Source organism: Gossypium arboreum, chromosome 5, assembly GCF_025698485.1.
Source record: "Gossypium arboreum isolate Shixiya-1 chromosome 5, ASM2569848v2, whole genome shotgun sequence".
Taxonomy (NCBI): Eukaryota; Viridiplantae; Streptophyta; class Magnoliopsida; order Malvales; family Malvaceae; genus Gossypium; species Gossypium arboreum.
In genome coordinates, this window is record NC_069074.1 from 4,740,022 (window position 1) to 4,764,570 (window position 24,549).

At 31.1% G+C, this 24,549-nt stretch overlaps 2 protein-coding genes across 5 annotated transcripts; both read left to right on the plus strand.

Moving 5' to 3' along the window:
• The first annotated feature begins 12,996 nt into the window (after window positions 1-12,996).
• Window positions 12,997-17,343, plus strand: LOC108474274 (protein FAR1-RELATED SEQUENCE 4). 4 transcript variants are annotated; one of them, XM_017776232.2, is made up of 4 exons: window positions 12,997-13,366; window positions 13,624-15,827; window positions 15,934-15,990; window positions 16,712-17,343. In XM_017776232.2, the coding sequence occupies exons 2-4, from the start codon at window positions 13,776-13,778 to the stop codon at window positions 16,862-16,864; spliced, it is 2,262 nt and encodes a 753-aa protein (XP_017631721.1). In that variant the 5' UTR covers window positions 12,997-13,366; window positions 13,624-13,775; the 3' UTR covers window positions 16,865-17,343. The 4 variants fall into 4 exon arrangements, with proteins under 4 accessions (XP_017631721.1, XP_052884957.1, XP_017631720.1 ...); XM_053028997.1 differs by having other exon boundaries at window positions 15,937-15,990; XM_017776231.2 differs by having other exon boundaries at window positions 12,997-13,358.
• A 1,865-nt stretch (window positions 17,344-19,208) lies between these two features.
• Window positions 19,209-20,615, plus strand: LOC108470570 (DNA damage-repair/toleration protein DRT100-like). Its single transcript, XM_017771920.2, has one exon. It carries the CDS (start codon window positions 19,402-19,404, stop codon window positions 20,494-20,496), a length of 1,095 nt encoding a protein of 364 aa, XP_017627409.1. The 5' UTR covers window positions 19,209-19,401; the 3' UTR covers window positions 20,497-20,615.
• Window positions 20,616-24,549: the final 3,934 nt, after the last annotated feature.

A 24,549-nucleotide genomic window follows, 5' to 3' on the forward strand; every position in this document is an offset into this window, starting at 1 on the left:
TCTTTTTCGAGACTATAAAACCCTCCGGTTGTTGCATGTAAATATCTTCCTCAAGTTCTCCATGCAAAAATGCGTTTTACATCTAACTGCTCAAGCTCCAAATCATGCATGGCAACAATACCAAGCAAACTCGAATCGAACTATGCTTAACAACCGGAGAGAACACATCTGTGAAGTCCACTCGGAATTTGATCAGAACCCTTTGCAACAAGCCTTGCTTTATATCCGGGTTCTTCAACTCCTGAGTCCCTTCTTTCTTTTTAAACACCCATTTACAACGAATGCCTTTTTACCTTTAGGAAGTTTTACAAAATCCCATGTTCTTTTTTGTGGAGTGATTCCATCTCCTCTTGCATAGCAAACATCCACTTTTCTCGAGTCTTCACACTAATCGCCTCGAATAATTAAATGGCTCTTGATTCGCATCTATATCTTCAGCCACATTTAAAGCATAAGCAACTAGATCAACCTCGGCATACTTCTTTGGAGGTTTAATTTCTCTTCTTGTCCTGTTTTTGGCGATAGAGTATTGCGGTGAAGAAGCAACTCTATTCTCAATTTTGTATCGGCTTGAGGAGTTGATTCGTATTAACTGATGCTCCACCGCTTTTGGTTTTCTTTATTGGAAGAGTCTTTAAGAGATAAGTTAGGTAGCATAGCGCTTTCATCAAAACAACATCTCTGCTAATCACAACTTTTCTATTTTCAGACACCATAACTTATAGCCTTTTACACCACTTTATAACCAAGAAAACGCATTTAATGGATCTCGGTTCCAATTTTCCATTATCAACATGAGCATACGCAGGACACCCAAAAATCTTTAAATCGAATAATTAGCGGATTACCGGACCATACCTCTTGTGGAGTCTTTTCTCAATGGCAACGGATGGAGATCGGTTGATCAAAAACATGCAAGAGAGGTCGCTTCGCCCAAAATGACTTGTAAGTTGGCATTTGACAACATACATCGAACCTTCTCCATGATCGTTCTGTTCATTCGCTCGCAACGCCGCTTTTGCTGTGGAGTATGATTAATCGTCAAGTGTCTCATGATCCTTCGACTTGCACAATCTATTAAACTCATCGTAATGTAACTCTAAGCCATTGTGCATGCGGAGGTATTTTATCTGCTTTTCCGTCTGTTTTTCAATCATAATTTTCCAAGACTTAAATATGGAAAACACATCGCTTTCGCTTCGTGAAGAACGCCCAAACTTTTCGGAAAAATCATCAATAAAGGTTAGCATATAATTAGCTCCACCTCTCGAAGGCACTCTGACGGCCCCACAGATCGAATGGATATACTCCAACGTTTCCTTCGTGTTATGGATTCCTCTAGTGAATCGAACTCTCTTTTGCTTCCCAAAAACACAAGTGCTCACGAAATTCGGTTTGCAAATTCCTTGCCCATTAAGAAGTCCTCTTTGCTTAATTCGCCATGCCATTCTCACTCATATGCCCTAGGCGCATATGCCAAAGTTTAGTAATATCATCATCCGACAAGGAAGAGGAAGCGACAATTGCATCACCAATAATATAGAACCACAGAAAACATATAACTTGGCAATCTTTCTTTGCCCTTTCATCACAACAAGGACCCTTTGGAAATCTTTAAAACCCCACTTTCACCGTGTATCTGCACTTTTGAATCAAGAGTACTCAACGAAATTAAATTTCTTTTCAATTCGGAACATGCCGCACGTCACTAAGTGTTCGACAACTCCATCAAACATCTTAACTTTAATTGTTCCAACACCGCGATTTTACATGAAGCATTATTTCCCATCAAAACAACACCTTCAGATCATCGTTTCATAAGTTGTAAACCAATCCCGATTGGGACTCATGTGGAAGGTGCAACTGAATCAAGTATCCACTCTCGCTTACTTTAGAATCATTGATGAAGCAACTAGAAGTTCACCATCGTTGTAGTCTTCTACAACATCAACTTCACCTAATTTTCCGGTTTGTTTTCCTTTTGATTCGCACCTCCCTTTTAATCTTATTTTGTAGCTTATAGCACTCAGTTTAATGTGCCCTTTCTTCTTGCGAAGTTGCAAGTTTTACCTCTGCTTGAAGATTTCGATCTACCCTTAGATTTACCACGAGGATTCCGTTCTCGTGTTCTACCACGATCATCATCAACATTCCGGTCTTGTCTCCCACGAACAATGAGACCCTCTCCCGAGAGTTGGGTTTAACCACAAGATGCTTCATCTTATCATACGAGGTTAAAGAATCATAAACCTCATCAACTGTGAGAGACTCGCGCTATATAAAATCGTGTCTCTAAAGGTTGAATAAGACGGGCAACGAACAAAGTAGAATCAACCCTAGATCTTCCTTATCATACCGAACCTCCATGGCCTCCAAGTTTGAGAGAATTTCTTTAAACACCTTGTTAAGTGTTCGTGTACTGACGCACCTTCCTCCAAACGATGAGCATAAAGACGCCGCTTCATATGCAACTTGCTTGTTAGAGTTTTCGACATACATATTTGTTCTAGCCTCTTCCATAATGCAATGGCGCTTTCTCTTTCATCACATCCTCGCAAAATTTCGTTGGACAAATGCGATGTAATTGTGTTAATGCCTTTCGATCCTTACGCTTCTTCTTCTTCATCGTTAATGTCAAGGCATCTTATCTATCCTAGCAGGCATCCTCTAGATCCATCTGCAAGAACCGCTTGCATCTTAATTTGCCACAACGCAAAATCGGTATTGCGATCCAACAATGAATTTCATACTTCAAAGACGCCATTACCGTGATCGAGATGAATAACCCTAAGCTCGATACCAATTTGTGAAAAATAAAATAGAATAAAATAAATAAAAATAAAGAACACATAAATTTTACGTGGAAACCCTTTCGGAAAAAAAAAACCACAGGCGGAGAAGAAAATTCACTATGTCGAAAAATTTTTACTCAAATACAAGAGGAATAGACTATGTCTATTTATAGGCTTGCAAAGCCATATTCTAGTAGGATTGAAACACCTTATCCTAATCAATATAAAATAGATGGAGTTTAATAAGGTTTAAAAACCTTATTCTAAAATAAAATAAAAGAAGTCTAGTTCTATATGGATTTTACTTTTATTTTATTTTCCATCGTATTTTATTTAAATAAGAATTTGGGTCACTTAATTCTAACAGCACTGCTAGCCAATTTGGTGGTGTCATATGACAGCTTTCTAGTGTGCTACGTGGCAAACATAAATTAAAAAATTATAAAAATATAAATTATGTTTATCACGTGGCGTTCTGAGAGATTGTCATGTGTCACCACCAGATTGGCTAGAAACACTATATCAGCACAAACTAATGGTGTTAGGATGGAGGGACTAACCTAATTGACGGAATACAAGTTCAATAACTAATTAGGTCTAAAAATATTAAGACCAACTAAGTACAAATAGATAATTCAGATACCAAATTATATATTATCCCAAAAAGCAAGCATTCAGGAAATTTCCTCTAAACAAATATTTTAATGAAATTGCTGATTTTTATCCTTTAAAAAAAAAGGGGTTTAGGTAGGCATTTCAATTTTTAAAGTTAAAAAATATTATAAGTGGCATTTAATGTTCCTGAAAGGGGGGACCATTAGGAGCCACGCGGCGATATACAGCTTAAAGAGAGGGACTAGAGATTATATCTTATGGACCCCATGTTTAATAAGCGGGTCCATATTTAAAAATACGAAATGACAATATTGGCCCTCGTTTAATTATTTGATTAGAGGTAGGTTTGTGAAATAAATACCCCTTTGATTAAAGATTGTTTCTGTTTGTGCCTTGACTTGAGTTGCTTGCTTTATTTATTATTGTTTCTTGCGGAGTTCTTGGATGGCAATCCAGTAAGCAACAAATTTTCCAAACTTAAAATAAAAGGCAAGAAAGGGATGACACTAGTTTTGATTGCAATACAAATTTTAAAATATGCTATGCTGTACATCAGAACTTATATTTTTAATTAGATTTGATTAGATATGTTCATAATGTGTCATCTTTGTGGCACAATTGGTTGTTAATCATGTCAGACCCCCCCCCCCTTTATTATTATAAATCAGACTTCAAAATTGAATTGAACGTAGAATTATATAAGTGTTTAAATTGATATTTATTATCTGTATGATATTTCTATACACCAACTTAAATCCACCCATTTCTATTTCTTCAAACAATGATAAGAAAAGAGAATAATAGGGCTCCAACACACTTACTACGAGATTGCACTTACCAATTCAAACGTTATATTTCCTATTCTTTATATACAAAAAATAGCAATACTAGAATAGGACTTTAAAATCTCAAAAATATTTGATGCTGCTAAATTGAGAACAAATTTATTTGTAATCCATTGTCGGTAAAAGTGGTGGGTACTAAATGTATTCAAAATAGTACCTAATAATAGAAGGCCTACTCCTTTTGTATAAGTAAAATCTTCATCCTCAATAATAGGGTTGAGGTTCCCTTCCAATTAAGGAACTTAGCCAAAAATATGAAAATGGAACAATTCTAATAAAAAAAAAACCCCTCGTAGTCAATTCTATGTTTAATTTAATGAATAAGCAAAGTCCAAAACAAGTTAATGGTGATTAATACATATTAAAATATTTATTTTTGTTTGTCTCGTGTTACATCTTAATCACTTATATTTGAAATGTTAGATTTTAGTCACTTACGTTATAGTCTTGTAATATTTTAGTCATTGAACCGTTAATTACCGTTAACGGTAAGTTGATGTGGCACGTTAAATCATCATTTCGAACAAAAATCTTAAGTTAAATTCTACAATAGATCCCTATATATATATTTTTCATTTTGGCAAAATTATAAAAAAAATTCTTTTATGTTCTTTTTTTTCTTTATCTCCCTCTGTTTTCCTCCCTCCTTCATTTGTTTTAATGTAATTTTTCTATATTTTTATTTGTTAAAACTAGTCTATAAGCTTGTCTCACTCAAAAAATTAAATTGTTCAAAAGAATAAAAAAGTATAGGGACTAATTCAACAAATGGAAAATATAGAAAATTAAAGTTAAAACAAATGGAGAATAGAAAAAGCGGAAGGAAAAGCAGAAGATAATAAAAATAAAAAAATTAAAAGAACATAAAAAATTTATTTAAAACAAAAAATATAGAGACAATTAACAACAATTTACTATTACACTATTACGTAATTAACTACTTAATAATAAAAATAAAGCCGTAAAATAAATAAAATAAATATTTTAATAATTTAGCTACATTACATATAATTATTATAAAAGTAGTGTGATGTATATATAGAAAAGAATATAAGAAGGGATATGTTATTCTAATCTCCTGAAGTGATTGTAACTTAATCTTGCATTTTTTAATGTAATTGAAGTCACTAAATGACAATGCTCATAGAGTGGAGAGAAAAAGCACTTTTGAAATTGTAGATTTTCAGATCATGTAGCATTTTCAAAGGAGCATTGTCCCAAAATGATGTGAAGACAATGACCTTTTCTTATTTCCTCATTAATCAAATGCGTGCCATGTGACATTCTGGGTCCACCAATTCCAGATTTCGTTTTATTACATTAATTATTTCTGATTTCAATTCCAATTAATAATTTGATTTGTGAATCAATTTCAAATGACTAAAACAATGTTTTTTTTTTTTTGCCCTTGATGTCATCACCGCCAAAACAAACTCGTCTCAATTTCCCAAACCCAATCACTTTGGGACACACATGATTAAATTATGCACTTCATACTTATACGAATTTTTATTTACTTTCATGTAAATTTGGTATAATTTTGTAATATTATTTATAATTATTATTTTAACAGTCTAATTTTTATTTATATAAATTATACATGTCAAGTCTAGAATAAATTATCTTTTAATTTTTTTTAGGGAATAAAGGTGTCTTTGGATAGGTGTTTACCCCATTGTAATGCGTTTAGATTAAAAGTGAGTATTTAATCAAGTTGAGTCAAATAGAGTAAAAAAAATTTGAGTTAGTCGAATTTATAAATCTTACTTTAACAACATATATCAATTTGAATTTTTTTAGAATTGAATCGAGTCAAGTTGAGTTGAGTTAACGAATTCTATTAGTTATACTCAATATTGCGTTTACATGGATCGATTGTTTAACTAGTAGACGAAGACGAAGTACAAGACTATTCAACTACATAAACAATGTAATGGTTTTGCATTTTACCTTAATGGGTAAACATTTATCAAAACGATGTAATTTTGACTTTTAACTTTAGAAAAAATAATTATTTATCAAAATAACGTAGTTTTGTCTTTTCTTATTCGAATTTCCAAATAACTATAATTGTGTAATTCATATTCGAGTTAAATTAAAAATTTTAATTTTTTATTTGAGTTTATCCGAATAATTCGATTAACTTGAATAACTCAAACTATTTAATTTAAATTTTGAATTTTTTATAGAGTTTTTAAATTGAATAAAATTTTGCTCACCCTTAGTTTAGCTTTCTTTTTATCTCACGCTACAATATCCAATTTCACTGCAACTACTGTTTTACATTAATCGCGAATAAATGCAATCATCCATCCAAAAGGGACCTAAATTATATAAAATGATATTAAAATATATAATTTTTATGCAGCAACAATAAAATATTACATCATCAACTTTTAATTCTTTTAATTTCTAGACAGGTAAATTTTCTTTTTCTTTTTTAATTTTTATTTTTAATCAAATATCAGAATTTGTTAAAACTTCTAATGGTGGTTGTAATTTTTCAAATTTTGAATTTTACTAGTTTTTCTTAGTTTTTAATAGTTGATTTAATTTTTTTAATTTGTGTTTATGATTTTTATTAGTTTCTTTTTTATAATTTAATTGTTGATTTAAATATTTTTAAATATTTTTGGTTATGTTTTCTATGGCATATAATTTCAACATCCCCAATTTTTAAAATTATTTTAATTAAAGTTAAATTAAATAAGAGATGAAATCATATGTGATTAGGTATAAAATAATATTTGTATGTCTTTAAAATTGATGACGTGACATTATTTTATTAGTACCTAAAATTATATTTATTTTAAGATCATCTTAATATAAATTTTTTATATTATATACGATATTTTATATTGATATAATAGCGATATTAGATCAATTCAAAATTTTTATATGCATTACTAATACAACTATATTTTATAAATTCATCAGTTGAATGGTCAAAATATTAATCACAAGAACATATAAAATCTTTTTAATATATATTTAAATTTAATTAATTAGTATTGAATTTATGTAATATGTCAACACATGTGATTGTAAATATAATTTAACAAATGTGTAGCATAATTTCATTTTACATAATTTGATTTCATCTTTTGAAATTGTAAATGTAGTTGAACATTCAAATGGTGACAACTAAATTAGGTGATTTCATATTGACAACCATGCTCTCTCACCTACCTTTTGCCTTTGTTTCCTAATTTCACTTCATTTTCTCATTTCGGTTAGTTTAATTTTAGATTAAAAAAAAAATTTAATAGATTGCGGAATGCTTTCTTAATAGAAATAGAACCAGACATGTGTCCATGTTTGGACAATTGGAAATGATTATTACATTTAGACTAGGGAGGCGTATTACTTTCTTTTCACTTCCTATACAATATACATCATATATCTCTCAATTATGGTGTATTTTTTTTATTTATTTATTTAATAAAAATTCTCAAGACTAGGAATCGCGTCTCCTGGTGGTAAAAAAAAAAACACATGAGTGGTAGAAAACACAAACTTTATGGGATATAAGATATAAAAAGTAAATTAACATAAAATAAAATTGAGTCCCATGGGGGAAAAGAAAAAGGGAAATTAAACCTACCTGCCGACCATATCTAACACAACAGTGGGGACACGTGGGGAGGGGGGTATTTTCACTTTTTGCGCCGGTAAAGGTTAAAACTTTTGTTTGCCCACAAATTATTGGGACAAACAAACCAAATCCCCCCCCCCCAAAAGGTTGAACTTGATAGAATACGACGTTATTTAATCATCGCTTTCACTTTAATTATGCTCTCCTTCCTTTATATTCTTAATCTGCAAGTATGGTTACATTGCACTCTTTTTTTACTTCATTTATTTTCTTTTTATTTCATTACAAATAAATTAGGTGTCTTAAATTTTCGCCATCGTCAAGTACAAATCTAACAACCCATTCCATCGAAAACAACAGTATCATGGGGCCAACTCTTACTTTTTCAAAATGGCAAAAACATTATTGTATTCTTGCCCAATTTATAATAATATTTTTGCAGACATTGATGAAATAATAATCCCTATAGTTATGATGTGATTCAACTTTTTTAATTTCTTAATATCTCTGCTCACATATCAAAACATCAATTTATAATAGAATTCAGCTCCTGGATTTTAGGTGGAGAATCGTTCAACCACCATTATCCCATGCCTTTCCATCTTAATTAACCATATCTTCATTTAATTCCATCAAACCTATTTTCATTTTACTTTTAAAACGTCATTTCAAATTATTGATAGCATATCAATCAGGCCATTTAATTATTAAAACTTTTAATTTAATTATTAAATTATATGTTAAATATTATGCGACATAATTTTAAAAATTAAAGAAAAATAAAATTATTATATAATTTTTAAAAGTAGAATCTAAAAATAAAGTAAAATTGAAGAAGAGGAATTGAGCGATAAAGTTTCTATAAAAATATTTTGAAAACTTCAAAATCAAGATTTTATGATTTTCATTTTTACAGTATTTATTTTTTATAAAAATTTTTATTTTAAATTATATATTTAATATTCATTTAATGATTAGAATGAATATTTTAATATTCATTTACTGATATAATTTTGATAAATAAAAATGTAATTAAAATATTTTATAATTTGAGATGAATTATAATTTAGAGATGTATAATGCCGTAGCTATTTAATCAAATAGTCGTACGTATAACACATTTTTGCTCATAAAATCACTATGGCTAGTCTAGGCTACCCATTGAATTAATTTTATATTTTTAGCATAAGGACATTATAAACCAAAATTCAAGGACTGAATTAAGATTTTTAAATGAATCATAAATATATATTAATTATGATAATTAAGTTAAAATAACAAGCATAAATTTTAATTTAAAAACGAAAATAAAATCTTTTAAGAATCATATATAAGTTATACAATATTAATGTTTATGAATACATGTGAAATTTAGGAAGCCCCTATATTTAGGGTGGATTGCATTTGACTCCTCTAATAAAAATTAGTCTTTATACATTTTGAAACATGCAAATTAACCCTCCTTTAACTTTTACATGTTAAATAATAACACAACATGTTAATTTAAATGGGTAATTACTAATTTAGTTCTGAACTATAGTTAAAATATCAATTTAATTTTTAATTTTTCTTAACAATAATTCTAAAAATTTTAAAATTTTAAAATCTTAAAATAAATATAAATTATTAAAATATATTACAAATATTAAACCGTCAATTAGTAAAAGCATCACCTAGATAAAAGATGTAATTAAATCATGGATGACTTTGGTGATATTGTGCTCTGCTTTGCTCTCTTACTTGGGTGGTGGCTGATTTGGGGGGTCACATGTGTTGTGGTTGTTGTTTGAGACCTTCGGAGGAGTGATTTTTGATCCTGTTTAACTTGGGTGCTCTTGAATTGAGGGGCTGGTGCTGAAAGGAGGGGATGTTGCGTGGTTTGATAAGGTTTTTTCTTCTGATGGTGGATTATAGCACGGTGTTAATGATTTTACTATTTACAGACGTGATGTGTTTTACTGTGGAAATATAATTTGGAGTTATTGGGTAGTTTCACAAATTTCGCATCAGTTTCAAAAAACCAAGAAAAAAGTCTTAATTACCGATGGAGTACGGACCATTCTTGACAATTCCTTTTGTTTTTTCTCTAAGACAAACACAGATAAATACAACCAATACCATACACGTACTCATATATTTGATGACATTGAAATGTTAAAATGCATTAAGAAAATTTAAAAGAAGTATAAACCAGTCCTTGAAGAATGGAAATGCTCAGGGCATAGAAACTATCAATTTAAGATTATATATATAAATAACATTTAGTACTCAGCAAAAATTTTAAATTTCATAAATAGAGTCAAAAATTAATAAATATTTTATAAGAGTTTAATATAATATTAGAAATAAATATTATAAAAAAGATACATGGTAATTTTTAAGATTATTTGTAAAATGAAAAAAAATTATCAATTATCAAATACTAACATTATAAATAAATTGACTTTTTCTGGATAATTATTTTGTATACTACCATTTAAGTAAAAAAACTTCTCAAGCGAGTATAGATTGATGCCATTTGTTTTAGGATATAATAAAATATGATTAATATTTGATAGACTAGTGGCATACTTTTAAAAAATTACCATGTGTTTTTTAAAAATATTTTACCTCTATGAGATACTAGTCGACTCTTTAACTCTGATTGCGGAGTCTAAAAACTCTGATAATGCACTAAATATTTTCCTATACAATTAAAATTAAGTAATTAAAAAAAAACACTTAACACCATCTTAAGCTCGCTTGCGGAGGTTTTATTACTCCACTGACTATGGATAGAATAATTTGTCAGTAGAGTGGTTAGGTTCCATAAGTAGAATCAAAAGATTAACAAATGTTCAATAAAAATATAATAAAAAAATATTTTAAAAAAAGTCAGGGTAATTTTTTTAAAAATATTTATGAAATAAAAAATAGTGAACTTTTTAAAATGTGAAATTGAGGTTTTAAAATTTTTATTTTCCTTGGTGTCTCCCCTTCATCCACATATCCTTTCCCTTATCCTTTTCCCTTCCCTTTCCTTTTCTCGTTATCTTTTTTCACGAAAGAATAATAAGGCTTTCCTTCTTGCTTTCGGTGTTTGGAGGCCTGCCACCGTTCTGCTTCTTACAAAAGATGCAGGGGAAAAGCATAATAAGAAGAAAAAGGAATTACTTCTTTGGAGCCTTTTAGTATACTTTTATAATACAATCAAATTGTAAATGATAAAAGATACAAGTATGCCCACTTGCTAAATTGTAAAAATAAATTATTATTTAAATTCTTCCTACTATATTTTTCCTTAGTAATTAGGTATTATTAGCATTGCATCTTATTATCTTTTGGTAGATAAAAAGGAAAAGAGTTACATTTAGAAAGAAACAAAACTCCATCATTCAAATTTCAAATTAAATATTAATTTTGTCATGATTCCACTAAATTTCAAGTTAATGGTTACTCACGACTTCTTCAATTCTTTAAATTTTTTTTGATATTTATATTCAATTCACACTATCATAATTTCTGTTTTGATTTTTAGTTTAATATATGGAATTTGTGAAGGTCTTATCATGATGGATTTGCAAAATCTAATAGAAACAATTCTCAGAGAGTTTTAAAATGATACATCATAATGATGTTGTTCGTAAAGTTGGAATATGAGATGATGGTGTAAAGGATGATAGACTAAATGAGACCTAGCCTTTTATGCATCACTAATGCGGTGGATTTCTTAGAAATCTTGCCAATGGTTTTTTGGTTTATTAAAATTCATCATCGAGTTAATTTGATGATAACAAAACTATAATGTAATTTTTAGCAAATTGGTCAAGATGATGCATTTTTTATTTGTTTTTTAATTCTTCCAGTTAAATTTGTCTTTCTCTGAGTTTAAGATTTAGTGTTAGCATGAGGTTACTCCATGCAAAAGCCTTCACACTCATTCAAGTGATTTGGCAGCCTAAGATTATGGCATGGTTCCTCCAATACTCCCACTGATTTAAACAGTAAGGTGTGTAGATTCGACACGCACTCTCTGTTGATAACTCGATTTCGATTTTCCATGTGACACTGCCGGTATGTAGTCTTGCTGTTCAAACTCTCTTCTCTCAGCTTGATGCAAGAAAGAAGATGTGTTGTTATCCTTTTTGTATTAGTTCTTTTTTTTTATTTCGTTCGAATGTTAAAGTATTGTTTACATTTTATTTTACAAATATGAAGTCCGATCCATTTTTATAATACAGTGGCAAATTTGCGTAAAAGAAAAATGTCAACATCAATTAGCAAAAGTAAAATGTTTGATTAAGAATCTTTGTGGAATAAATAAATAAATATGATCACAATATATTAATAAAAATTATGATAATAAAACATTTGAATAAAAACAAAAATACAATAATACAATAATAATGAAAACAAACACACATAGAATAGAAGCAATAATAATAATAATAAAATACTTACAAAAATGAATATGTGTTATTGTTCAATGATCATCACTATTATCAGTATCATACGTTGATATTATTTAAAAAGAATCGTTTTACATTAAATTCGTAAAAAAAGAAAAGAAAAGAAAAAAAGACTTGTTGATTTTACGAGTTCATAAACTGGGTCTGAATTTGATTAGACCATTTTTGTCCAAAAGTGAAAATGAAATGAAAATTATGGGCCTATTTGGACTCGAAAGTCGAAACCCCTAGGTTAAGATATAACCCAATAAGACCCAATTGATGATGATCTCTTTTTATATTTTTATTATAAACTGAGACAAAAGGTTGTAAAATTTAAATATAAAATCATAAATACTTACAAAATACAAAATCATAAATTAATATATAATTAAATTTCATCTTAACTTCACTTTTATTAAAATTCACATAAATTTAGGTTTATAAAATATAATCTCCAAATGTAAATTTAAAAAAAAAAAAAATGAATCAATTGATTTGATATTGACATTATTTTAGTATAGGAAGGTGTGAGTTAGAGTTTATTTTCTTATTTAAAAATTAAGATAAAAGAATAGTAGTTTCTAAATATTATATGAATTATAAACTTTCAAATACTTTCACAATTTAATTAAATTTTAAAAATAAAAAATAATTGTTTTTCTATTTAAAAATAAAAAAACCCCAATATAATGCGTAAAAGTTGCGTAACAGCAATAGAAATTATACAAAGAAAATAACATTAATAAATTTTTAAAAAAAATTACAAACAATGTGATGGGGTCTAAAAGAGACCCATTTTCCGAGTCCTCCCCAAATTCCGAACTTCAGACTTTGATCGCGATAATACCTTGTTTCTCCATCGAAGGTCTCTCAATCAGCTATCTCGCCTTCTGCCTTGTTCACTTCGCCCATTTTCTCTCCACTCATTCGTGTCCTCTAAATCTTATATCACAATCAGACCCGAGGCTACCACCACTATTCCAACACCCTCCTTTGCCTTTAACCCACCCATGCTCCCACTCCTCTACTTTGCCCCTGTCTTCAATAGCCCAACTCCAGTATTCCCAGCTGCAATTTTAGGGTATGTTGGTTAGTTCGCCTCTCCATATTCTTTTTAAGTGTTTTTAATTTTCTGTCGAATTTAGGTACAAATATGTCATTAGTGATATTGATAACTCTTTGTTCTAGTTTCAGGCACATCTGTTAAGACTTAAACTTGAATTGTTTGAATATAGTATAGTCTGCTATATGGCTTATCTTTATTGTTTGAGATATTGCTGTCTTTTGTTATTTAGTATTTTATATGATTCTGTATTGACTCGGCATGAATTGCATCCGCATTTTAGGTATTATCCCTTTGAAATCATTCAGTCCTAGGTTTCTATTGTCACCGCCGTGGGTTATCTTTACAATGTTTTATGGTAAACTAAGTTTGAGGGAACACTAGAGATAAAATCATAGTGTATGTGGAGTGGATCTGAATTTCCTCCTTAAGACAATGGATTCTAGCATTGGCACAAGTGATATAATTTTAGCATCACACCGAGAATTGGAATTTGAATCACATGAAGCTGCTTATTCATACTACAAAGATTACGCCAAGTCTGTGGGCTTTGGCACTGCTAAATTGAGCAGTCGACGGTCCAGGGTGTCCAAGGAATTTATAGATGCTAAATTTACATGCATAAGATATGGAAATAAGCAACAGTCTGATGATGCCATTAATCCTCGGCCTTCTCCAAAAATTGGTTGTAAAGCAAGCATGCATGTGAAGAGAAGGCAGGATGGAAAGTGGTATGTTTATAGTTTCATAAAGGAGCATAATCACGAACTTTTGCCTGCCCAAGCACATTTTTTCCGAAGCCACAGAAATGTCGATCCACTTAAGACTGATGTTGGAAGGAAGCGGAAGAATCTGGCTTCAGTTTCTAAACTATTTAGTGCGTATCAAAATATTGACTTTCTGGAAGGTTATATGAGAAACCAGCATGATAAAGGACGGAGTTTGGTTTTAGAAGAGGGAGATGCTCAAGTACTTCTTGAACTTTTAATGCATATGCAGGAAGAAAACCCAAAGTTTTTCTATGCAGTTGATTTGAATGAAGAGCATCGATTGAGAAATGTATTCTGGGTTGATGCCAAGGGCATGGAAGATTTCAGTAACTTTGGTGATGTTGTGTCTTTTGACACTACATATTTCACAAACAAGTATAAAATACCTTTGGTACTCTTTATTGGAGTCAACCATCATATTCAACCCACATTACTTGGTTGCGCTTTGATTGCAGATGAAACAGTTTATACTTTTCTTTGGCTGATGCAAACATGGTTTATAGCAATGGGGGAACGGGCTCCGCAAGTGATGCTCACTGATCAGAACAATGCCATAAAAGCAGCTGTGGCTACTGTGTTTCCTACTACACGCCATTGTTTCTGTTTATGGCATGTGTTGGAAAAACTACCCAGGCATCTTGAATATCTAAGCTTGTGGCATGATAGTTTAATGCTAAAACTTGATAAATGTATTTATCGGTCTTGGACTGAGGATCAATTTGAAAAAAGGTGGTGGAAGATGGTTGACAAGTTTCATCTTAGAGAGATGCAGTGGGTTCTGTCTCTGTACGAAGATCGCAAACGGTGGGTTCCTGTCTTTATGAGGGATATATCTTTTGCTGGATTTTCTACCGCTTTACGCTCAGACAGTTTGAGTTCTTCATTTGACAAATATGTGCATGGAGAAACATCATTGAGGGAATTTATAGAGCATTATAGAGTAATCCTTGAGGACAGGTATGAAGAGGAAGCCAAAGCTGATTTTAATGCATGGCATGAAACTCCTGAGCTGAAGTCTCCATCACCTTTTGAAAAACAAATATCACTTGTATATACACATGAAGTTTTCAAGAAATTCCAAGTTGAAGTTTTGGGAGCTGCTGCTTGTCATCTTAAGAAGGAAAATGAAGACCAGGTGCCTGCAACATATAGTGTTAAGGACTTTGAAGATAATCAAAATTATATGGTTGAATGGAATGAAGCTAAATCAGACATATATTGCTCATGCCGCTCTTTTGAATACAAGGGCTACCTTTGTAGACATGCTATTGTTGTGCTTCAAATGTCTGGTGTGTTCAACATCCCATCAAAATATATTTTGCAACGGTGGACTAACGCTGCCTTGAGTAGGCTGCCAATCAGTCAGAAATTGGACGAGGTCCAATCTAAGGTCCGTCGTTACAATGATTTGTGTAGACGTGCCATAATATTAAGCGAAGAAGGTTCACTTTCTCAAGAGAGCTATAATCTTGCTCTATCTGCCATAAAAGAAGCTCTGAAGCAGTGTGCAAGTGTCAATAATTCGGTTGAGAATGAGTACAGACCTAATACCTCAATAATTCGTGCTGATTCTTGTGTTGAAAGAGTCAGCCAATGTGTAAATACTCAAGAAAAAGCTGCAGACCCTAGAATGACAAATACGACCAAGACTTGTCAAAGTATTGAGACTGCATTGGAGAGGCAAATTAATGAGAATAATGCAACTAGAAAAGGAAAGGTCAGTAACCAGTCTGTTTATATCTATGATTGCATTTTAGAACATTTGATTCATAAAGGGAAAGCAAAGGAAAAGGTAAATAACCAAAAATTGCTTCTGTAATCAGCAGGTATCTCTTGCGGGAGCTGTCAATGTTGGGTCACAAGATGGCTTTCACCAAATGGTTTGTTGTACTTTCATCCATTCCTCCCTCTCTCTTCTCAATGGTGATAATATGGTTTTATTTTCTTGTATTCTGATGTCACGAAATGCTTCTACATGTGTTACTGAAGATTTCAAGCTGATATTTTTGACATTTTCCGGAAATTATTTGTAATGCGCTTAGTAGTCAGTTCTCATGATTTTGTTGCCTTAGAATAGTGTAATATCTGTAGCATAGCATATGCAACAAATTGTGTTTAATTGGGTACATAATATGCTAATATAAGATCGGATAAGAACTTGGATCAGTTTCACATCGGATTCTTCGGGTGAGTTTAGTCCTTAATTTTCAATGAGAACTTGTACAGATGAATCTGATTCATGCAGCCTGCTGATGGCTTTTGTGGTGCTTGTGGTTGATATAGATTTGTCTTGCAGATTGTTGGACTGGAAACATACCAAGTGGGATTTGAACTATAACCGTTACTAGTTTTACTCAGGCTGAGTTCTATGATTTCTTATATATTTATTTTCATTAGATATTTTCAGACTTGTTTGTCACCCAACTTAATATTAAGGTCGTTAGCATGTGTTGTTTTCATTTGATTTTACGAAATCAGAGTGCAGGGATGGGTCATACTAGGCACAATATACAATTAAGAGCACTTTTTTGTACCCGTAAAAAATGTATTTGTTAGCTGCATGCAGTTTTGTAACCTTAATCTTTGTATTGCTTGTTGCAGGAGATGTCAGACATGAGGCCTACGCAGTTGCATAATGTGATGCCACCAACACAATTGCATAATATGGTGCCAACTATGTTTACAAATGTTGCATCAACACATTTTCAAAACGTGGCTGCTACACATTTGCACGACAACCGACTCCATCGGTAACTTTTGCTTTTTACCTTCAATTTGTAAAGATCATGTAAAGCTACTTGAGGGTGTCAGGAAGAGCAGTTTGTGATTTTGGCAATTGCCTTGACTTCACTACAAGGTTCGTCACAGCGGACGAAATTCTAATGTTTGCCTCTGCTTTTACACATGTATGTTAGCTTTGCTAATTAGATTCCTGCTTGCCTCTAATATATTATTAACATGGTTTGTGATGGTCAAGTGTTTAAGCCGATTGCATACAGATTTTTGTCAAGAGAAAAAAATTGACTGTGTTTTGGAGAATTGCCTGCCACAGAGGCTTATATATAATATTATGTTCGACATTGGTGACTGACATCAGATTAGTGCAGTGCTGCCTCGAGACTTGGGATGAGTGATATGTTTTAGCTTTTCTTAGTTATTTCATATATACTTGGAAGATCGTATATTCATACTTTCAAATCAATCTATCAATGAAAAAGTATTGTGAGTGTTAATTTTAGTTCTTGCAATCTATTTCATTAAGTGCAGGCCACTTTTATGGGCCGAGACTTGCTAGCTTGCCATGCTCGGTTAGTAAATTTGGGCACGGATCCGTATGATAATAATATTTGTACAGACGTTCAAGTCTATGGAAATAAGATATATTAAAATTTGGATAAATTATTTAGTAAATATTGACATTGAAATAAATAATGTTATAACATGTGTCCTTAGGAGATAGATCTAATTTTGTCAATGTGGTGTATTTTATATTACTATTGTACTAAGTTCTCATTTAAGAAATTGTAACATATTGATTTTTTAAAAATAATCTCATTATAAGTTTTGATCATACTGTTATTTTTTGAGATAATATCTAGAATTATTTATAAATAGGAAGATAATGTATTTCAGTGTATTTTAACTAAAATTTTCTTGCATTTATAATGTCTATGTTAGTTGAGTTAAAACTCAATTAATTGTAATATAAATTATTTTGATTAGTGTTATATTTAGTAATTGTCTGCCACGGTCCCATCAAACTAAACCATTTGGCTTGAAGATATATATAAGCTTTTGGGAGATTGAAAATCTACAGTTAGTCACGTGAATGGAACATGGGTTGTTTTTAACTTTGATATGTTCCATGATTCGGATGGCCCGCAGTCCTTTTAGGGCATCGGAATGATTGAGTGGTTAAAGCGTCCAGATCCATGAAAGATCCCAATTTTTGTATGAAGTGGAGTGTATAGATTTGCTTGTTTCGCCTACCTAAAGGACGTAAGTAAGCAGTGATCTCCTGTGTAGCAGACAAAGATGGAGGTGGTTGTGCATGGCTATGGGGACTGGCAAATCCACTAAACACATCGACGTTTACTACACTAGATAGTGACTTGGTCATATCTTAGCTGTCATTGCCACATATATGTGCGTGCGGCTCAACCACTTGTGTAAATTATTATCATCAAAATAGTTAGCAATGGAAAACTGCATCTTTGAAGCCTAAATTCTTCAAACATTCATGCATTCGTAAATGAAAACAGACTTTGATTGGATGTAACCTGCATATGCATGGCCCTACAAATTTATTGCCATCCTTAGCTAGGAAAGGGGATGCATTTAGGAAACTAATTTTAGAAACGATATTTTGCTTTTTTTAAAAATTAATACTGAGAATTTCTACTGTGTCGATTTCATGTGCTTGCAGAATAAAGATAAATTAAAAGAAAAAAAAAGTAGCTAACAACCTAATCAGTATAAAATATCATATGGGTATGAAGAAGCCACGTTGCTCAGCCACCATATGCTTTGATTTATTGTTCACACTCTACTCTCCACCTCAATAATATCCTATTGCTATCCCCCCAGAAGCTTATCTCTTCCCCTGTCTCCGTAAGGGTAGCTCATGCGATGCTTATCCGAATGAATTGCTTTCCCTTATTAAGAAAATGATTTAAGGTAATAAAAATGGTAAATGTATTCAAGAGGTGCCTTTTTATAGAGACTTGATAATTTAATTCATATACTATTAAAGGAATTAAATAAAGACAAAATTAGAAAAGAGTTAATATTTAATATTTAAAAATATAATTTATTATTTGAGGAATTAATACTTTTAAAATTTTTATAATTATGCAAATAAAATTTTTATCTGAAAAAATTTTTAAATATTAATTTTATTATAATTTAAACTTATTTAAATTTTTAATAATAATAATAATAAATATTATGTAGTACCAAATAGAATAAAGGAAATATTTGGGTTAATTAGGGTGAAAGAGTATGTAGATTGAAAGATTGTATCATCCCTTCATAAGCTATCACATCAATGATTAAACTTGAAAATTTAGATGTACACACTTGAATTAGACCATCACTTGACTTGTCGCTAATGTGAGTGAGGTGCCGCAGTTACAGCGAACGTTCTAAGCAAACTACCATAATGGACGTTAGGGGCAAATTCGTAACACAAACTCCTCATCATTCCCGTTTATAAATAAACATCGTAAAACCATGCTCACTTCCCAATCTAGTTTAAACCATCAGACAAAAACATCATCCCTTTCGTAATAATGAAGACAGTCTTCACTATTTTCTCGGTACTTGTATCCACCGTAATCTCCACCGTCAACGGCTGCCCTCCGTCGGACCGCGCTGCGCTGCTAGCATTCAAAGCAGCTCTCCACGAGCCTTACTTGGGCATCTTCAACTCATGGACGGGCACCGACTGTTGCCACAACTGGTACGGCGTTAGCTGCGACCCACAGTCACATCGAGTCGCCGACATTAATCTCCGTGGTGAGTCCGAAGATCCCATCTTTGAGCGAGCTCACCGGACCGGTTTTATGACTGGTTTTATGTCTCCCGAAATATGCAAGCTAACTCGCCTCTCTAGTCTTACTATCGCTGATTGGAAAGGGATTACAGGCGAGATTCCTAAATGCATTACCAGTCTACCATTTCTTCGCATCCTTGATTTGATCGGTAACAAGCTTTCCGGAGAAATTCCTGCTGATATCGGCAGGTTGAAGCGTCTCACAGTTTTAAACGTTGCCGACAACCAATTATCGGGGAGAATCCCATCTTCATTGACCAGTTTATCAAACTTGATGCATTTAGATTTGAGGAACAATAAAATCTCGGGTCCAGTCCCCAGCAAAGCCGGGAATCTCAGTATGTTGAGCCGTGCTTTGTTGAGCGGCAATATGATTAGCGGACCGATCCCGGTGTCGATATGCCGAATTTATCGTCTCGCTGATTTGGACCTCTCGATGAACAAAATATCGGGGGTGATTCCTCCTTGTCTTGGGAAAATGGCGGTCCTGGCGACGTTGAATTTGGATTGCAACATGTTAATGGGTACGATACCGACAACCCTTTTAACTTCCGCCATCGGCAACCTCAACTTGAGCCGAAACGCTATGGAAGGTAACATTCCGGATGTTTTCGGGCTGACATCTTACTTCACGGTGATCGATTTGTCGCATAACAAGTTAAGGGGTCCGATCCCGAGAAGTTTGTCGGCGGCATCTTACATCGGGCACCTTGATTTGAGTTACAACCACCTATGCGGGCGGATTCCGGCGGGAGCACCGTTCGATCATCTGGAAGCATCCTCTTTCATGTACAACGATTGTCTTTGTGGTAAACCGCTTGGAGCTTGTTGATGACATGGTTAATAAATTTTTATCTACTGCTTATATCTATTGTATTATTGTAATGATAATGTAAACCCTACTTAAACAGAAATTATAAAATATAATTTACTTAAAGATGAACATAAAAATGCATATTTTATTGACTCATCATGCAGGTGAGACAGATTTCTTTTAAGATTTGAGTTGTGAGTATTTAATGATTGTTTTCTGCAATCTGATACGAAACGTTTCCCAACACGGGATGGATGGCGACATAATTTATACCCTATTTTCGTATTGAATAAAAATTATAGGAGGCATGGCATCCATGAAAATGATTTTATTGCTTTTTTTTCTGTGTGGCCACATAGTAAATCCTTCCATGCCTTGCCATTTACTAAACAAATAAGCCTTGGGTTTCTAGAATCCTGAATATCTCCCGCCGTCAGACATCCCACACAAAGGCTCCGCCATGAATTACAGATATTGCTTTATTCTATATCTTAGTTTATACAAGCCTAAAGTTTTTACCAATTCAACAATTAATCGTAGGATAGACGGGGCCAACGGGCTGTGTCTGACTCTTAAATAGTAAATTTTCAATTTAGTCCCTTAAGTTTTAAAATTTTAAATTAGTTTAATATTAAAAATATACTTTAGTCTTTTAAAGATGAAATTTTTAATTTAATCCTTTTCAAATTCTAAAATAACAAACATATACAAAGATAAAATTGTATTTTAAATTCTTTAAAATTTTATAATTTAATTTTGACTCTAAAATAAATTTTAATTTCATCTTTGATCATATGCAATAATTGTGAATATATGTGATTATAGTTAAATGTAAATACATAATCTCAGTCATTTTTAATTCTATGTTACTTAATCGGAAAATTTGTTTCTCTATGAGCAGAAATATAATTATACAATATTGATTATAGTTGTAATTAATGAAATTTATATATGCATTATAATGGGAAAAGGTGGATTGACATCAAATCTACTACAAGGTACAAAAAGATGTTTAGGGCAAATTAGAAAGGAAGATTGACATAAAAATCTCCCTTTTTTTCCTTCACGTTTTATCCCTTTGTTTTTTACTCTCTTTCCCCGTAATCATGTTTTCACTTTTTTTTTTCCATTAAATATGAGCTTCCCTCACATTTTTTGTTTTTGTTTTTACACTTTTTCATTTTTACAAGTTTTTCTTTTCATTTTAAGGAGGGAAAGACAGGAGAAGATGGAAAAATGGAAAAAAAATTAAAAATTATTGCAGAACCCCATATTTAATGGAAAAGAAAAATAAAAAGAATGTGAAAAGAATTAAAAAAGTTTTTCATTTAATTTTAATATGTATTTCTATTTTTATGTAAATGGTGACGTAAATAAACAAAATAAATACATGACAAATTTTATTGATTGAAGTGAAATTTTAACGGAAATAATAGTAAAAGCTCGTAATAGTTACGAAATTATAGTTTAGGGATCTAATTCGATCTTTAAGTATCTAATTTAAAAAAATTAATATGAGATTATTTATTGAGAATTAAGAAATATTTATAAAAAAAAAAAAAGGTGATCATTAGAGATCAATTAAACAGGGAATGCGTGTTTTAATATGTATATAAAGAAAGGAAGACATTACACGTGAACGGAGGTATATGATAACGACTCAACCCAGCTGCTCATTCAAGGTCAAGTGGGTGCTCATTTATGCTAAAAACATCCAATGCTTGGATTCCTAATTTGATAATTCACTGGAATCAAGCTTGGTTTATATGACTCTTTAATGCTATAATCTCTTTGTGTTTACGTGTCCACATCATTTAAACTTAACATCTTTTCTAATGGTGCCAACCAATTCAAAAGACTTACAAAGCTAATTGATGATTCGGTGAAGAAAGTAAATGTAGAGGTCAAGCAATATCCACATGCAACAATACTCGTTCTTCTGTCGGTGAGGATATGGAGTGTGCCAAGTTATGTATTTATATGAGATACTTTTGAGTGTTCTTCCAATTTTTGGTGAGCTTTTCTAAATAGAGATGAGTTATGTATGTGGGACAATAAATTCAGATGAGTTGAAATTTGTGTGGAATTAGAATAAGAATATATTTTCCTTTCCAGAATACTTCTTTGGAAATAAACAAAATGAACCCTAACCAAAATATATAATATAAGAGCATCTTTTAGTAAATATTTTAATTTTGGTCTCACCCTTTTCCTATTCAATTTGATATTTTTTTTAAGGTATCTAATTTTTTCATACAATTTGATGTTTGAATTTGACAATTTTTTATTAATTTAGTATTTAATTTTTTTGTCTTATTAAATACTTAAATTATTAAATAATATAAAATTACCCCAAAATATTAACGGTGTTAGTTTTTATGATGAGACAAAAATAACTAATGTATGACTAGCATGCGGCAAATGACATGAAATTTTAATGGAAATAATGATTACATTTATTTAGAATTTCATTTGTTTTGCTAAACAAAATGCAAAAAAAAAAAAAAAATCATTAGTGTTGAGATGACTTTGATTGTTAATTAATGGCAGGAATGATTCAAGAAGAAATGTATGTTTAAAGTATGACCTTGTCTTCACAAAGTTTTGAATTCAACAAAATATCTATTAGAGGAAAATTGTGTTAAAAAATGTGCTTTGAGGTATTCTTTTTGAATAAATATTAAAGAAGAAAACAAGAATTTTAAAAATTCAAAAGAAAAACATTAAATTAAAAAAAATTGAGCATTTAAAATACAAAAAAAAAAAAGCCATCTACCACATGTTGGTCATACAATTATTATTTTTGTACCTCATAAAAAATAACACTTTTACCATGTTGGAGTGATTTATATAATGTTAAACAATTTTAAGTAATAAATTAAGAAAAAATATTAAGTTCAAATAATAAATTAAAATAAAAAATTTAAATACCAAATTTTAAAAAAATCAAGTTTAAGTACTAAATATGAACTCATACCTTCGTGGTTGTTGTAATAGTAGCAATGACAACTGAGTTAATATTCAATTCACAACAAATTATGTTTGATGAACACATCAAAGAGCACAAAAAGGAACCAAGACGTATTTGCTCAATATGAAATTACGTGTGAATTTTTATATACCAATATTTTATTTAACAATATTTAACTTAATATATTTTTGATTGAATGAGTAGAATGAAAGAAGAGAGAAGAAGGTGATTCAAAAAAATTAATCATTATCCTTATTATTTAAGTATATTTGAAGTTGATGGGAAATTTGCATATGAAGAAATTTATAAGATAATTATTAGAGATAATACAAGAGATAAGTTCAAAATTTTTTAGTGAATTACAAGTGGAGGATAAAGCCCTAGATATATAAATTCAGCTTTTAACTAAGTGTTACAAACTTTTTAAATGTTGCTTTGGAGAGATCTTGGGTTAGAAGAGGTTTAGACTGTCTTCTTTAACTGCTTTGTTAAGTTTTCTTGTTGTGTATTTTTGTAAGAATTATTTAGAAAGTATTATGATTTTTATATGAGGTTATTTTGAGGAGTGATTGTAACATTTGAGTTCATTATTAAGATTTTAATTATCTATTATGTAAAATTAGATTAAACTTAAATTAACAAGTGGTTTAAACAATTATTGAATAAAATTATTCATTGAGTAAAATTTATTGATCCAAATTAACTGATTTCTCTCATTACTTGAATTATCTTAGTTCAAATTTTATTGGAATATCAATCAAGGCCTCAAATTGAAACCAAAATGTTTTTCAATATTTACTGCTAATTATGGATCATTTTTGCTTTGATTCAAAAAGAGATCGAATGGTAGTTGGTTCAAAGGCCTCATATTTAGGCGAAGAATTTTAATTTTTATTTCAAGAGTTAATAATAACGCATTTCAAATGTGCAATAAATGAAATATATGTATGTTCAACATTAGCGAACAAAGAACATTGTCCAAAACTTGATGGACTGCCTCATTGTTGAGTACATCTTGTCGGAGCCCAATGGTAATATTTTTGCATGTTCCAAAGCCTGACCCAAAGTGTAACAGAATCACTCCCACCACCACAGTGTCT